General features: G+C 42.7%; 1 protein-coding gene across 1 annotated transcript in view; it reads right to left on the reverse strand.

Annotated features, from left to right (window-relative positions):
- Positions 1-293: 293 nt before the first annotated feature.
- LOC114663832 (ectonucleotide pyrophosphatase/phosphodiesterase family member 3-like) overlaps positions 294-17,567 on the reverse strand; it is a 196,643-nt gene continuing 179,369 nt past the window's right edge. The window contains exons 24-25 of the mRNA XM_051935499.1: positions 8,951-9,107; positions 294-1,008 (exon numbers count right to left, since the gene is read on the reverse strand). Coding sequence (XP_051791459.1) covers positions 835-1,008; positions 8,951-9,107 — 331 coding nt within the window. The 3' untranslated portion in view covers positions 294-834. The remainder of the gene's footprint in view (positions 1,009-8,950; positions 9,108-17,567) is intronic.

Here is a 17,567-nt window from a genome sequence, read left to right on the forward strand (position 1 = left end):
AAAGTCCTTGATTAGGTTCCTATACTACTCCTGCCCACTGCTGATGCAGCCCACGATAGCAGTGTCGTCAGCGAACTTTTGCATGTGGCAGGACTCTCTTCAATTTTCTGGCATCCAAGCCAGAAAGTGAAACACAGCTTCATCATTAATATAATTTTTAATATAATTTTTCACTAGACATGGGTGTATCACCTAGCGATGTCTAACCAGAGGCAGAAGTTCTCTCTCCACTCAGTCAAGTGATGGTCTGACCTGATTAAACAGAACAAAGCATTGCCCAGCAGCCACTGAAAGATGGAGCCACAATGCAATACTCTTGGATGACACCACTTTTTATGATCTGGCTGACAAACTGAATGAACTGCTATGAATTCAACAGGGAGGCACAAGAAAAGAGCAGAAGATGAGTGCTACAAAAGCCAGTCTTTAGGTCTAAATAAAGTAAAAGGTTAACTGCAGAATTCCTTGAAACTTTAAAAACATTTGGGATAAGAAAATAAACCTTGAGTGGAATTTCTTAGAAATATTCTTGCTTTTCATAGAGATCTTAACAAAATGTATTTATCATTATTTTAATTTTAAAATCATGAATGGTACAATATTGAAAGGTCTATTAAGGTATTATGTATTTAACATATGGACTAGTATAACATGCTTTAACCAAAATTTACATTAATATTGTTACTAGTTCTGAAATTAAAAAGGATCAAATAACAGAAATGACATAAATTATAACATTGAATCATAAACCTATTCCACATTAAAACTAACATGCCTTTTATTTACGAAGAAAAGAGTTGAAAATCAAGACTCCGTCAGCCATTGCATGTTATTTCAAAGCAATCTAGTGATAGCAGCGGTAGGAAATGACTTTATACGAAGAAGCTCTGCAACCTTCAGATTACTGTTATGAAAAAAGTCAAGCCCTGTCAGCCACTCCACGTCAGTCACTGTACTTTGGTGAAGCCACATGAAATCCTCTGTCCATTTTATTTCATCCTGACCACTCTGCAGAAACAGAAAATTGAACAGCTCTATTATTTTCTAGAACATGAGTATTTTGACTCACAGTTAAATTAAACTTAAATATCAAGATATCCATCCATCCATCCATTTTCCAACCCGCTGAATCCGAACACAGGGTCATGGGGGTCTGCTGGAGCCAATCCCAGCCAACACAGGGCACAAGGCAGGAACCAATCCTGGGCAGGGTGCCAACCCACCGCAGGACACACACAAACACACCAAGCACACACTAGGGCCAATTTAGAATCGCCAATCTACCTAACCTGCATGTCTTTGGACTGTGGGAGGAAACCGGAGCGCCCGGAGGAAACCCACGCAGACACGGGGAGAACATGCAAACTCCACGCAGGGAGGACCCGGGAAGCGAACCCAGGTCCCCAGGTCTCCCAACTGCGAGGCAGCAGCACTACCCACTGCGCCACCGTGTCGCCATATCAAGATATCTTCAAGCCAAATTCATTTACTTTCTTTTTTTTATTTAAAAATTAAAAAGGGAAAATATAATTAATCCATATTTGTTCTTGTAAAACACAAGGAGATTCAGTTATTTGGTAAGGGTTACATAATAAGTAACTGGTAAAGACCGAGCATATGGAGGACTGAAGATATTGAGATTCTATTTAGTATTTTTTAATAATCAGGATAGAATTGAGGGTGTAGAGGTGATTGAACCCCTAGGGCCAAGTGATCATAATATAATTCTTAATGTTTTGGAAGGGTGCAGATGTAGAGACTAAAACTGTTAAGTTTAACTTTGGTAGGTTTGGCAGTGCTGGTCGGCTCCACTGGTTCCCTCCGGAAGCCTCTTGAACCCACCACCGCCGATAACATTTCTGAGGGATGAGCCAAGCAAATGAGAACACTCACACATTGCAAGGGGTAGGTGCAATAGTGCATAAGTGCTTTTATTAAAACGTTTCTCAAATCAGTACATTGCTCAAATCTGTGCAGAGTCCAAGACTCACTGACCCCCCCCGCTTCTTTCCTGGACTTCTGCAGTGAACCACCTGCAACACCTGGGGCCTCATGTATAAACGGTGCACACGCACAAAAATGTTGCGTAAGAACGTTGCCACGTTCAAATCGCGATGTATAAAACCTAAACTTGCCATAAAGGCACACACATTTCCACAGTAGCTCATACCCTGTCGTACTCAAGTTCTCTGCTCGGTTTTGCAAACTGGCGGCACCCAGCGTCAAAGCAGTGCTACTGTTCCTGTGCGGTTACCCTTTCTTTTTTAGATCCACATCCCTGATGCGGCTTTATAAATGCACTGAAATTAACCGCATGTTGTTTATTAGTTTAATGCCTCTGATTGTAATTAACCTGTAACAATATAATGGTCCATAGAATGGTCAAACTATTCCAAATACCATAACTGCTTTAGCGTTGTTACTCTCACTGCACCTTCTTCTTCTTCTTTCAGCTGCTCCCGTCAGGGGTTGCCACATCGGATCATCTTTTTCCATATTACACTCACTGCACCACTCAGAGTATTTACGGGGGGGGGGGGGGGGGGGGGGACCCAAAAATAACCGGAAATATTTTTAAAACGTGTTTAATTTAATATTCTGTACAAACTACAATTAGTCTCCTTCAAAGTACTCTCCATTGGCGGAAATACACTTATCTAACCGTTTGTTCCATTGTTCAAAACATTTTTTAAATTCGTCTGAAGTAATGCCCATTAATGCTCTGGTGGTTTCTTGTTTTACCTCTTCGACGTCAGCAAAACGCCTTCCTTTCAAGTCTTTTTTCATCCGAGGGAACAAAAAGAAATCACACGGAGCTAAATCCGGTGAGTAGGGTGGGTGGTTCAGGGTTGTCATACCGTTTCTTGCCAAAAATTGGCGAATGCTGAGAGCAGTGTGAGATGGACCGTTGTCATAATGAAAGAACCAATCGCCCGACTCCCACAAATCAGGGCGTTTCCTTCTCACACTGTTGCGCAACCTACTTTTACAAAAAAATTCACTGAACACAAGCACAACCTTCCAGACTGATGGCACTTGGCAGACTGACTTGTGAGGAGTGTAACTAGATCGCCCTAGCGGCCCAACCATGTACTACAAGTACCAACATAACAACAACAAAATTCCGGTTATTTTTGGGTCCCCCCCTCGTATATCACTGTATCTGAGTGTGAATCACAGCTGTACAGCAGCTGATCGGAAAGAGAATTATCGGTATACAGCATCAAGCACACGCTGCCTCAGCCATTTGCTATTTGAACTGCTCTCATCCGACCAATGCTTCAGAGTCTTCCCTGTACTGACCTTGCGGTTCACAAACAGTTTCATTCCAAGAACTATAAACGCACTCAATCAGTCCATCAAGTGCTCCTTGTAGAACTGTTTGTACTTATAAGTACAATTACCTCACTGTAAACTTGTGATACAGTTATAATATTGCACAACCTGAGCCACTTTATAAAGCGTGTATTTACATTTTTTGCTGCATTTCATCTTAAAAATGATATCGTCATCATATGTTTATTATATCATACAGATAAAACATTAACTACACGGTGCTGCAGCGCTAGTGAGGAGCTGGCGCTCCGTACACGGATTGTTCCTGCCTCGCGCTGTATTCTTGTTGGGGCTCGCGCGACACTGGAAGGATAGATAGATAGAATAATTAAACATGTGCTACAAAGAGATTTCAATGTTCCTTAAAAGTTTTGAAGAATTGGCATTCTAAGCTTACAGATGGCTTAACGTCTATTACAGAGCTGATTGTGTGGCGATTGGGTATTTGGAGAAAGAAAAGTAAGGACAAGAATTGGGGGTTAGTACGTTTGAAAGAGACAGTACTGCTGCAATAAAGTATTTCATCGAAGGTCGCACATGGCGCAGCAAGCATCTTGCGTGAGACATGAACAATCATTGTGCCACCGTGTTCCCATGTTTAATAACATGCTTCAACTCCTATCATCATGAAAATGATATCACGTATACTTCTCAGTATTTTAATTATTCAGAGAGCTGTAATATTATGAATTTAATGGATTCTGTGTCCTGTCGGAGGAAGAGAAAGCCCGGAAGCACATAGTGATTCACACACATAGAAGATCAAATATAAAACAAAGCATTTAACGTGCTACTTTAGTTATGATGGGATTTGAGAAACTACTAAATTGAACGATTTTAAGATGAAGTTTATGATGTTCTACTTTAATGACAAAATAAACTACATGATTAAAGTGGAAATTCCGAGATTAAAGTTGACATTTCAAGCTTTTTTCCCCACTGTGTGCCTATTTTTTTTTCTCTGTACCCTAATAAGCTTTCATATGACACTCAGATGATGGGCTACAACTCGCCTTTTCACGGCGACTTTGACATCTGACAAGTTCTTTTTTATTTCAGGCACTGTGCGACTTTGTGAACTTGAGCTTTCGAGTTTCTCCAACATGCTATGTCACTCGATCAACTTCCTTTTGTTGTTTATACCACTGTTTAAACCAACAAATAGTTTGTTTTTCTTTGCCTCCACTTGGTATTCGCTGAAATTCTTCTATTTTCTCTCGTACTTTTGCCATTGTCTTTTCACAGAAGGCTGAGCTTAAGGGCTATTTATATTGATTTGCATATTCAAAGAGGCATAATTCTGGGAGGAGTTGGGGCAGGACAGCAGGAGCATGCACATGCATTACTTTTCACGCTGACTGGGATTTATGGAGCGGAAGAATGTGGAAGCTGGTGTTCGCACAGATTTATGCATCTGGATTTTTTTGTGCGTAAGCACATTTCCGCTTTTGTGCTTATGTGCTGTTATAGTGCGAATTCCACGCACAGCGTTATGCATGAGGCCCCTGGTCACTTCAGTTTCTTGAGTCGCTCAGCTGGAGTGATCCTCCACAACAGCCCCTGAGTGGTGGGCATCTGCTCCCTGGAAGGGCTCTCCTAATAGCTGCCTGACTCCTTGTTCGCTCTCTCTCATACCTGCACCAGCTCTCTTTCCCATCTTCCTGCCTGCTTCATCTTTCTTTTGCTTAACCTCCCCTCTGTTCTCATCTCTCCCCTTTCTGATCCTGCACTCACCTTTTATAAGTTGAGGAGCAGTTGCAGGTGCAATCTCCTGAATGCTGCCCCGGGCTGATGAGACAATCAGATTACCTGCATGTGCTAGCAAAGCAATGCACAAACAGCCAATTGCCTCGTAACAACCCAGAGATGAGCCATCTTCTAAGCAGATCGCTCACACCTGCTCCAACCTCCCAGCGCGAGTCCATCCATTACTTATTTATTCAAAAATGGGCCCCTGCTTCTTAAGCCATGGATCTGCCCTTCCTTCTTCTTCTTCTGTCAGCTGCTCCCATTAGGGGTTGCCAAAGAGGACCCTTCTGCATCTTGCTCTGTCACACCCATCACCTGCATGTCCTCTCTCACCACATCCACAAATCTCCTCTTAGGCCGACGACCTTAAAAGAACCTGGACACACCAGTTGAATAACCGACCACTGAGGAGACAGATGGGAGATTACTGCTCCCACACTCCCACAGGGGGGTCGGTTGGTGTTGGTGGGGGGAACCCGAGGCGCGCTTCAGCCCAAGGGGCTGCTAAAGAACCTGGGGCACATGGACAAAGGGCCTACAGACTAGGGCCAGGCTTGGAAGGGAACACATGGGGGACAGATTATGGGCTCCTGGGTGAATGGACCACTCCACAGGTCCCCACAAAAGGAAAGACCCTTAATAAATGTGGGAGTGCCCCAGGCTGGCAGGCAAGGAGAGTGATGCAGTGGGAGTTCAGTTCCCAATTGCAGACTGCCTCCCAAACCACACAATTATGGACTAAAGGCGGGTGCTGGTTATAACCAGAAATGAATAACACCCAACAAATAGTTGAGCAGGTGGTGTGTGCACTACTGCTCAGAGCTCTTCCATCCGACATTGCCCAGCTGGCCTGGGGTCGGCCAATTAAGGATATGGCCTCATTAATCGAGTTCATACAGTCATTAAGAGTGTGAACCTATCCAGGAGAATCAGAAAAGTAACCCTGTGAACCCAGAAGTTCTTGTGTCCCTATCTCAATGCCTCGTCGCCACACTATGAAGCAAACCCCGGGACCCTCTGACCCACAGCGGCTGTCTTCTGATGGAGAGAAAGGGGTCTGTGGAGGCACAGAGATGGGGAGGTGGTGTGCTCTCACTAATCCTCTGGTTTGTGCACATACAGGGGAGGTGTTATTAAATGGAGTTAAAACACCAGCCGTATTTGATTCTGGCAGTAACATTTCAATTGTTGCCCGTCACTTAGTTTTGCCACGACAATGGCTTAAACCTAAGACCAGTATAACCTGTGTACATGGGGATGTCCTCCAATATAAGTCCGCCTCATGCTTTGTCAGTTATGACAGGGCACTAAAGAGACTGGCAGTAACTGTGATGAAGGACCCGCCTTTCCCCGTAATACTCAGGAGATACTGGTCAAACAGTAAAAGCAGTATAACACTCACCACCCCTAAACAACCGTTGGGCCTAGTGATGGACACTGAGACGTCGTTCTCGGCTGACTCCACACTGTGTTTACAGCTGGAAGAGAGACGGACTGCGACCTCTACTAATCAAGTGTTTGAGATCAAACAATGCTGGAACGAGGTGTAATAGAGGAGAGTCATAGTCCCTGGTCCAGTCCTATTGTGTTGGTCAGAAAGCCTGACAGGAGTTGGAGGTTTTGCAATGACTTCAGTCAGCTTAACTAGGTCTCCCGATTCGATGCCTACCCGATGCTGCACGTGGACAACCTCCTCGAGCTTCTAGGGCACTCTAAATTCTTGACCACCCTCGATATGGCAAAAGGGTACTGGCAGGTTCCCTTAACGGATTCCGCAAAGGAGAAGACTGTGTTTAGCACCGCTAGTAGACTGGCAGTACTGTGTCCTTCTATTTGGGTTACATGGGGCATCCGCGACCTTCCAGCGTCTGGTGGACAAAGTGCTCTGGCCCCATAACTCATACAGTGCTTCCTACCTGGATGATGAATTAATCCAAAGAAATGTTTCTTCGGGTTAACGGAGGCCACATGTTTAAGCTACCTAATGGGGTATTGTACGACCACAGTGTTTGAAAATTGATGACATTTTGAAGCTGCCCCGTCCGAGAACCAATTGGCAAGTCCAAGCCTTCCTCAGACTAGCAGGCTACTATTGCCAGTTTGTGCCCCACTTTTCCAAGAGAGCGGTGCCCTTGACGACCTTCACAAAAAAGAGGTGCTCAAATTATGTGGTATGGGAAGCTAAATCAGAAGCTGCATTTAGTGACCTAAAACAGGCCCTTATGTCAGCTCCTGTATTGAAAACTCCTGACTTTTCTTTATCGTTTTCCTCCAGACGGATGCTTCGGACACAGGTCTTGGTGCCGTGTTAAGCGAAAGCATCGATGGAGTTGAACACGCCGTCATTTATCTCAGCCAGAAACTGTTGTACCACAAAACCAGGTATGCGGCAGTGGAGCGGAAAGCCCTAGTGGTTAAATGGGTGATCACACAGCTGACGTACTACCTCTTTTGGGCCGGGAGTTCACCCTGGTGACGGACCATGCACCCATACAGTGGATGGCCCACGGGTCACGAGGTGGTTCTTGGACCTACAGCCGTACAAGTTTTCAGTCCTTTACCACAGGAGTAACCTGCAGGCCAATCCTGATACCCTTTTGAGGTGTCACGAGTTCTCAGTCAGGTATGCCCGACCCGATGGGTCTGGGCTGAAGAAGGGCACCAAGTCACACACGTGTGCTTGGGAGTCAACCAAAGGGACCAGAAAACAGCAATTCCACACTAGGCTGGGGGGCGGGGGGGGGGGGCGTAGGGCTGGGGGGGCGGCGGGTTGCGCTAAGCCTCTCTCTTTTCTCTCCGTTATTCTCTCTGTTATTGCTATAATTATGCTAGTCTACTCCAACTCACTTGTTTTATTTTTGATACTTCTAGCATTAAGACAAGTTATTTTTAATGTGTTTCTCATTTTACTTTTGCATTTCAACATTAGGTTAGAATTTAAATTACTATGTATCTTTATTTTTACACTATTGTTTGTTCCATCGTGTAAAGTTCTAAACCTGGCCTGTCCTAAACTCCCTGCCCCCCCCCCCCATACCCTATCTTAAACAATCCTCGACTAGCCTACTCATTCACCTTCCCAACACATAGGTGCCCCTCTAGTTCAAATGTAACCTGTTGTGGTGGGACACATGTCCCATCTGTTCCGAAAGGAGTCCCAATGCCCCATAAACCTATACCCTTCTACCCTACAGCAAGATTTGAGCCACATGTTAAACCTTCTAATCTCCTCAGTTTTACCTGGACTGGCACATGACACAGGCAGAATGGACTGGCGCGTGACTCAGGCAGAATGTCAGAGAAGACTAACTTGTTTCTGCCTGGCACCTAACTCTTTGAATTTGGATTCCAGAACTGACAGACTACCCTGATGTACAGTATATCATTTGTTCCAACATGGATAATGACCACTCCTTCACTGGCCAAGTAAGTGCCTGTCAACCCTCACAGGAAGGTCTCCCACCTGTGCACATGTAAGGCAACATACCGTCCGAGACTTTCTGTCTCTGGAGCAAATCTGTGCTGAGTCCCCTACTGTCACTACCTTTATGCCTTCAATTCTGTTCTCCTCCTGATATCTGCAGCTGTATTAGTCCTATCAACTTCAAACAACTTTAGGTATGTTTCAGTGCCAGTTTTCATGTATCCTTGTAACAAACTATAGTGCTGCACTTCTTACTCTCTATTACTGTTAAACAATGCAATTTCTGAACACTCATTTGTTGTATGTATAATGACTTATTTTGTAAGTAGTCTTGGATAATGGCATCAGCTAAATAAAGAATAATAAGACCAATTTAAATAACTATCTCCTCTAATGTTCTTATTCCAAAGATAATATTGGCAAGAGGTATATTTTACTTACTCTACAGATGTCTTGGTTTTCAGGTCTGTGAGGCAAAATAAATGAAATAGTTTGTAGTCCTGCATCACACTCCAGTAAGTTTTGAACTCCATTTTTACAGCTGGCAATAATAATGAAATAATGTGTGGGGATTGGGATCTGTGTACCATTAACATGCCTGTTTAAAAAAAAAATTAAGATTGTAGAAATCAGATTGAAAAATTAATACCATAAAATTGCTAGATCATAGGTCATACATTTTTAAACCAGTATATGTATAGATTACTGGTAGTGCACACATCCCAACAGTCATAAAACTGACCATGATATAGTGTGTTATTTCACTGAAATTCCACCAGATGGCATCTTAAACCTATTTTTTTCTATATACAGTATTTAATTAAACTCCTTATTCCATTTAAGGTTCACAATAATCCAAAAATAACCCCCTCCATACAAGTATCTGTGAAGAGCAAAGTTTTTCAGAAGCGTTCAAAGTAAGTTCTTGTACATGTATATTTAAGGAAGCAATTTGTTTAAAAGCAGTAATAGCGACCTAAAGAATTATTTACTCCCAAGGTGGGCTTCATTACCCTCATAATGACCACCATTCCATCACATATTGTGAGATCAGTCCTGGATCACATTTGTGTTTAACGTTATTTTACTTCATTGGTCTGTAAATATCATGGTGCATACTGTAAGTATCTTTAAATAAACAAAATACACCCTTCCATTATCCAGTCCGATTAATCCGTTACGGGACTGCCAAGACCAGAAGCAATCTTGTTAGCGTAAGGAATGAGGCAAAAACAAACCCTAGACAGTCCATCACAAGGGACATTCAGGCCCACTCCCAAGCCCATTTACGTGGAGTCTGTTAGGAGTTACCAGTTATTGGAATCTGCACAACTTTGAGATGTGGCTGGACAATCCATGCTGACAAGTTTCGCACTGAGAGTGCTCAGGCAAGTATTCAATCCTAAAACTCTGGATCTTTTCGGAAGTAGCACTACAGAGTGTTTGGTGCACCTTGCAGCACAGTCACATAATAATAAATCAAATGCATAATAACCCAGTTATTTAAACAAGATCTTCAAATTTGTTCAACAGGCTTATTACAATATGTCAATAAATAATCATCTAACCACAAATCACTGACTTGCAAAACCCCCACTCCCCCCAACCCCACTTGACCTGAATCGAAAATGTTTCAATAATAATGAAAGAAATGGGCTCCAAGTTTGTGGCAACAGAGCACAGTAAACCAATAACATCAAAAGGGACATATGGAGTGAAGTGTGAACTCTTAAAGGACCTGCCAATCCCACCCGACATGACATTCCCATTTACCAAGTTGTGTGGTTCCATGAAATATGAGTGTAGCTTCTATGATGATATTCTATGCCACAGGTTCTTACAGTAAAACAAATATCCTCCCATTAACAGTTTTATCTGAAATTTCCTATACAAATAGAGCAATGATTTCCTAAAATTCATATTTCTCCCACTTGGCAACTAAATTCTTATTCCTGAAAGGTATATTGCACATAGTCTTTACAACTTTGAGATAAAATTGAAATGTTATTCATTTATACCCAATAGATTGTGCAAAATGTTTTTTACACAAAGCAAATGCATTAGTAAGCCCATAATGACCTACAGTACACTTGTAGGTATGTATTCATTTATCTCCCACTTGAAAATACACAAGCTCATAGTCACATTTTATGCATAGTTTATTAGAATAACAGATTGTCTGACTTTATTAAATAAGGTGGAGATCAGAATAAATAATACAATTATAGTTACCTCCCTAAAATCAAAAAATGATCTTTTTTCTTTAAAACAGAAATAAGTTCATAGTAAGTACATTTGTCTTTTTAGGTAAACAGGCCATTCAGGCCATCAAAGCTAGTACTATCCACCTAATTCTTCCAAAATAACCAAGTCTAGCTTTGGAGGTCCCTAAAGTCCTCCTGTCTACCACACTACTTGGTAGCTTATTACATATACAGTAATCCCTCGCTATATCGCGCTTCGCCTTTCGCGGCTTCACTCCATCGCGGATTTTATATGTAAGCATATTTAAATATATATCGCGGATTTTTTGCTGCTTCGCGGGTTTCTGCGGACAATGGGTCTTTTAATTTCTGGTACATGCTTCCTCAGTTGGTTTGCCCAGTTGATTTCATACAAGGGACGCTATTGGCAGATGGCTGAGAAGCTACCCAACTTACTTTTCTCTGTCTCTCTTGCGCTGACTTTCTCTGATCCTGACGCAGGGGGATTGAGCAGGGGGGCTGTTCGCACACCTAGACGATACGGACGCTCGTCTAAAAATGCTGAAAGATTATCTTCACGTTGCTATCTTTTGTGCAGCTGCTTCCTGAAACGACATGCTGCACGGTGCTTCGCATACTTAAAAGCTCGAAGGGCACGTATTGATTTTTGACTGAAAAACAAACTCTGTCTGTCTCTCTCTCTCTCTCTGCTCCTGACGGAGGGGGTGTGAGCTGCCGCCTTCAACAGCTTTGTGCCGCAGTGCTTCGCATACTTAAAAGCCAAACAGCCCTATTGATTTGTTTGCTAGAGATTGTTTTCTCTATCTATATGACATTCTGTGCTCCTGACACGCACTCCTTTGAAAAGGAAGATATGTTTGCATTCTTTTAATTGTGAGACGGAACTGTCATCTCTGTCTTGTCATGGAGCACAGTTTAAACTTTTGAAAAAGAGACAAATGTTTGTTTGCAGTGTTTGAATAACGTCCCTGTCTCTCTACAACCTCCTGTGTTTCTGCGCAAATCTGTGACCCAAGCATGACAATATAAAAATAACCATATAAACATATGGTTTCTACTTCGCGGATTTTCTTATTTCGCGGGTGGCTCTGGAACGCAACCCCCGCGATGGAGGAGGGATTACTGTATCTATAGTATCTGTCGTATTTCCGGCACCGCCGAGAGTGGCAGCCGTTTCAGCAGCTCCGTGTATGACTGTACAGTATGTGTATGTGTACTTTTCTACTTTGAATTTTCTATTTTTATTTATTGATCACTCCTATCACTTTATTTTATGTGGATTTGTTCACTGGACACATTTTTACAACATGGGCATGGATTTTTACACGCCGAGACTCGCCTATTCAAGTACTCAACTTCGAGCGCTGAGAACAAATGCCAGTATCGGTGTGGTTCCCTATTTACCTGACGAGGTAAGAAGGCGGTATCATGGCTGCAGAGCCGGCACTAAGCTAAAAATGAAGCGGCTTACGAGAGAGTGGCGTTTCAAGCCTTCGGTGCCTTCTGTTATTCTGGGAAATGTGAACTCAATCTCAAATAAGATCGACGAAATGGCTGCGCTGGTGAAAAATGTCAGAACCTACAGAGAATGCAGTTTGTTGTGTTTTAGCGAAACGTGGCTAACTAACACCATCCCAGACGCTAATGTGGAACTACCCGGGTTTAGCACAGTTAGAGCGGACAGAGATGCAAGTACCTGTGGGAAGCACAAAGGAGGAGGACTCGCTCTCTATGTCACTACACGGTGGTGTCACTCTGGACATGTTAACGTCAAAATCTCCACTTGCTGCAGGGACATCGAACTGTTGGCCGTAAGTTTACGTCCCTATTACTTGCCCAGAGAGTTTGGACACGTCATTGTTGTTATCGTGTACATTCCTCCTCGGGCGGACGTGGAGTCAACGAGTGACATCATCCATTCTGCTGTTGCTAAGTTACAAACGCAGCACCCGGAGGCGCTTGTGCTAATCGCTGGGGACTTTAACCAGGTGACGCTGGACAAAACATTACCTGCCTTCTCCCAGTATGTGGACTGTAACACCCGGGGTAATAAGACTATTGATTTACTGTATGCAAACATTAAAGACGCATACAGCGCCACCCCGCTGCCTGCGCTTGGGAAAGCAGATCATAACCTGGTTCTGCTTCAGCCTCACTATAAACCAAAAGTGAGAGTCCTACCTACAACCACACGATCATTCAGGAAGTGGACCCCGAAGGCTGAGAATACTCTGAGAGAATGTTTTGGAACTACAGACTGGGATATCCTGCAGGGATCTCATAGTGAGAACATTGATGAAGTTGTTGACTGCACTACTGACTACATCAACTTCTGTATGGACATTGTAGTTCCAGTAAGAACTGTACGCTGCTATGCTAACAACAAGCCATGGATTACAAGTGACATCAAGGGCCTTTTGAACTAGAAGAAAAGGGCTTTTAAAGACGGTGATCAGCATGAGCTCAAGCGCGTGCAGAAGGAACTCCGAGTCCAGCTCAGGGCGGCGAAGGAGCAGTACAGGAGAAAGCTGGAGCAGAAGTTGCAGAATAACATCATGAAGGAAGTGTGGGATGGGATGAAGATCATCACTGGCTGCAGCTCGAAGTGGGGTACCACCATCGAGAGAGATGTGAAGAGAGCAAACTAAATGAACAACTTCTTCAACAGGTTTGACCACCCTAACCCACTCTCACTCTCATCTCGGAGTATTGCACCCTCCACACATCCTTCTGCTGATACCACCATAGGAGAGACATCCCCACCCATAATTACAACAGCGCAAGTGAGCAAAGAGCTGAGGAGACTTCGTGCCAGCAAAGCAGCGGGTCCAGATGGAGTATCGCCACGACTACTGAAGGTCTGTGCATCGGAGCTGGGGGGTCCTCTACAGCGCATCTTCAACCTGAGCCTGGAACAGGGCAGAGTCCCGAGGCTTTGGAAAACATCTTGTATCACCCCAGTCCCAAAGGTATCACGTCCTAGTGAGTTGAATGACTTTCGGCCTGTTGCTCTGACATCACATGTGATGAAGACCATGGAGAGGCTGCTGCTTCACCACCTTAGGCCACAGGTTCAACACGTCCTTGACCCTCTGCAGTTTGCATATCAGGAGAAGGTGGGAGATGAGGATGCCATCATCTATATGCTACACCGATCCCTCTCTCACTTGGACAGAGGCAGTGGTGCTGTAAGAATTATGTTTCTAGACTTCTCTAGCGCCTTCAACACAATCCAACCTCTGCTCCTTAGGGACAAGCTGACAGAGATGGGATTAGATTCATACCTGGTGGCATGGATCATGGACTATCTGAAAGACAGACCTCAGTATGTGCGTCTTGGGAACTGCACGTCTGACATTGTGGTCAGCAACACAGAAGCGCCACAGGGGACTGTACTTTCTCCGGTCCTGTTCAGCCTATATACATCGGACTTCCAATACAACTCGGAGTCCTGCCATTTGCAAAAGTTCGCTGATGACACTGCTATCGTTGGCTGCATCAGGAATGGGCTGGAGGATGAGTATAGGGACCTAATCAATGACTTTGTTAAATGGTGCGACTCAAACCACCTACAACTGAACACCAGCAAAACCAAGGAGCTGGTGGTGGATTTTAGGAGGCCCAGGCCCCTCATAGACCCCGTAATCATCAAAGGTGACTGTGTGCAGATGGTGCAGACCTATAAATATCTGGGAGTGCAGCTGGATGATAAATTAGACTGGACTGCCAATACTGATGTGCTGTGCAAGAAAGGACAGAGCCGACTATACTTCCTTAGAAGGCTGGCGTCCTTCAACATCTGCAATAAGATGCTGCAGATGTTCTATCAGACAGTTGTGGCGAGCGCCCTCTTCTATGCGGTGGTGTGCTGGGGAGGCAGCATTAAGAGGAAAGACGCCTCACGCCTGGACAAACTGGTGAGGAAGGCAGGCTCTATTGTTGGCATGGAGCTGGACAGTTTAACATCTGTGGCAGAGCGAAGGGCACTCAGCAGGCTCCTATCAATTATGGAGAATCCACTGCATCCACTAAATAATGTCATCTCCAGACAGAAGAGCAGCTTCAGCGACAGACTGTTGTCACTGTCCTGCTCCACTGACAGATTGTGGAGATCGTTCCTCCCCCAAACTATGCTACTCTTCAATTCCACCCGGGGGTGTAAACGTTAACATTTAACATTATACATAGTTATTGTCTGTTTTTCACCTGCATTATTATCATTCTTTAATTTAATATTATTTATTGTATCAGTATGCTGCTGCTAGAGAATGTGAATTTCCCATTGGGATTAATAAAGTACTGTATCTATCTATCTATCTATCTATCTATCTATCTATCTATCTATCTATCTATCTATCTATCTATCTAGTTCTCCGTGTGAAGAAAAACTTCCTAATGTTTGTGCGAAATTTGCCCTTAACAAGTTTGCAACTGTGCTTCCATGTTCTTGTTGAGCTCATTTTAAAATAACAGTCTGTGTCATATAAGATAAGATAAAATAACACTGTACTAATTCCCTTCATAACTTTAAACACTTCAGTCATGTCTCCTTTTTCTATTGCTTAAACTCATAATATTTCTTTTTAATTCATCCCCTTTAGCCCTGGATTGAGCCTAGTTGCTCTTCTCTGGACCTTTTCTAACACTGCTATGTCTTTTTGTAGCCTGGAAACCAAAACTGCACACAGCACTCCAGATGAGGCCTCACCAGTGCATTAAAAAGCTTGAGCAGAACCTCCTTGGACTTGTACTCTACATATTGTGCTATATAACCTAACTTTCTGTTAGACTTCTTAATGGTTTCTGAACACCGGCTGGAAGTTGACAGTGACAAGTCCACAACTCCTAAATCCCTTTCATAAGGTGTACTTTCAGTTTCAGGCCTCCAATTGTGTATTTAAGTCTAACATTTTAACTACCTATGTGTAATACCTTACATTCACTTACATTACATTTTTTCTGCCCAAGCCTGTATGCTATTCCAGACCCTCTGTAATGATTTAACCAATTCTAGGTTATCTGCCAATCCACCAAGTATAGTAAACTTAACCAGATTGTTACTTATATCCCTATCCAAATGATTTATATACTGTATATTAAAAATAGCAGTGGCCCTAGCACTGAACCCTGTGGGACACCACTCTTAACATCGCCAAATTCAGATAAAGTTCCCTGCACCAGAAAACTCTGCTTAATTTATGGGTGTGATGCTCAATATAATTACCTACATTGCATCCAAGTTTCGGGTAAGCAGCTGCTGGAATTCATCTCCTGTTACTGTATGTGCTCTTCTGTTGATTCAAAAGGAATGGGTCTGTGGTAAGAACTGCATATACAGTAGATGTGGTACTTGGATTTACAGTACTGTACGTATAATTGCTCATTTGAAAGTAAAGAATTGTTTAAAAAGCTTTCAGGGTGATGCTGTTTAGTGATCATTTCCCCCCATAATCTGCTTAAACATTATTGGTATTACTTATGGTAAAAATGTGTACATGCTTATAATGTACAGTGTTTTTTTTTATCTATTTTAAAATAGTTATTTCATTTTTCTGCTGTTGTAATAAATGAACTGCATATGAGCTGGTGTTGCATATTTTTCTAAATACAATAATAATTAGTAAATGTTTAAGTTTCATACACTTTATAGCAGTTATGGATTGTTTGTTGTAATTATATGTAGTCCTAGTTTTCACTCTTGGGTATATTGTACAAACTGGAAATGCAGTTTTAAAAACTCTTCAATCTTTGTGCGTTATTGAATGTGATTTTTTTTTTCATAAGGCAGAGTAATTCGAAATCTAAGATCAGTTTCTATGTATCTTGATTTTTAAACCAATTTGTCTCCAATTCTGTGCATGTTCTTTCAGTTAGATGGTCTGTAGTCCTCTCACACTTCCAGAACTTGCTCTGAGGTGGACTGATGCCTGTAAATGTCCCTGATGGGAGTCAGCACATGTACATATATGAATATTGGATGGAAACCACCATTCAATCACTAGCAATGCTATCCAGGAAAAAGATAGTAAAAGATAAGGATAGATTTTAATGTTGAACTCATGCTAGACTTCTCTAACAGCCTTGGAACTAAGTTTGTCAGTGCTCAGTATATTCATTCTCATTATCTCAAAAAGACGTTTGGCGAGTCACATAATATCCAGTGCATTCTGACCAGATGTGGCCACACAGGTAGAAGCATGTGCAGCTTTTGGTGCCAGCACTCCTATCTCTGCAGATCTGGATGAGTTGACAGGCATTTGCATGAACTGATGACCAAAATTATTTCTTAACAAGTAAGTTATAGAAAATATATTCAAAAAAACAAAACAAAAAATAGGTAGGGGGCAAAAGCACAAAACAGAAAAGTAGAACAGTGGCACATGGTAGAAGGCATGAAAAATGTTCAAAAATGCTAAGTTGTTCAATTTAAAGAAATCCAGAAGGAACTAGACTAGAGGGTTTCACAAAGAGTTTTAGAGAAAATTGTTTCCAGCTAGCCACTTTATTTCTTTTATCCCTTCCCTTACATGACTGCTGCCCAATTAAAGATGTGTGGCAACAGACACTTTCAGGAGCAACTAATGGCAATTTGAAGGTAAGGTGGCAGCTAAAAGCAGGGCACTAGGCAACTCCTACTATGTTATTGTCGGATTTCTTTGAATACCACTTTTATCTCCTGGCCTTTCCAGGAAAGCAACCTAAAGTAATGTTTCAGTTTGTTCCCATAATAACAAGTGGAATGTATGTAATAACATACACTGCTGTCATTCACCCAAAACATAAGGGGGTGCTACTGTAAATTTGATGTGTGGAACTACTGTATATAAGAATAC

This window comes from Erpetoichthys calabaricus, chromosome 13, assembly GCF_900747795.2.
Source record: "Erpetoichthys calabaricus chromosome 13, fErpCal1.3, whole genome shotgun sequence".
Taxonomy (NCBI): domain Eukaryota; kingdom Metazoa; phylum Chordata; class Cladistia; order Polypteriformes; family Polypteridae; genus Erpetoichthys; species Erpetoichthys calabaricus.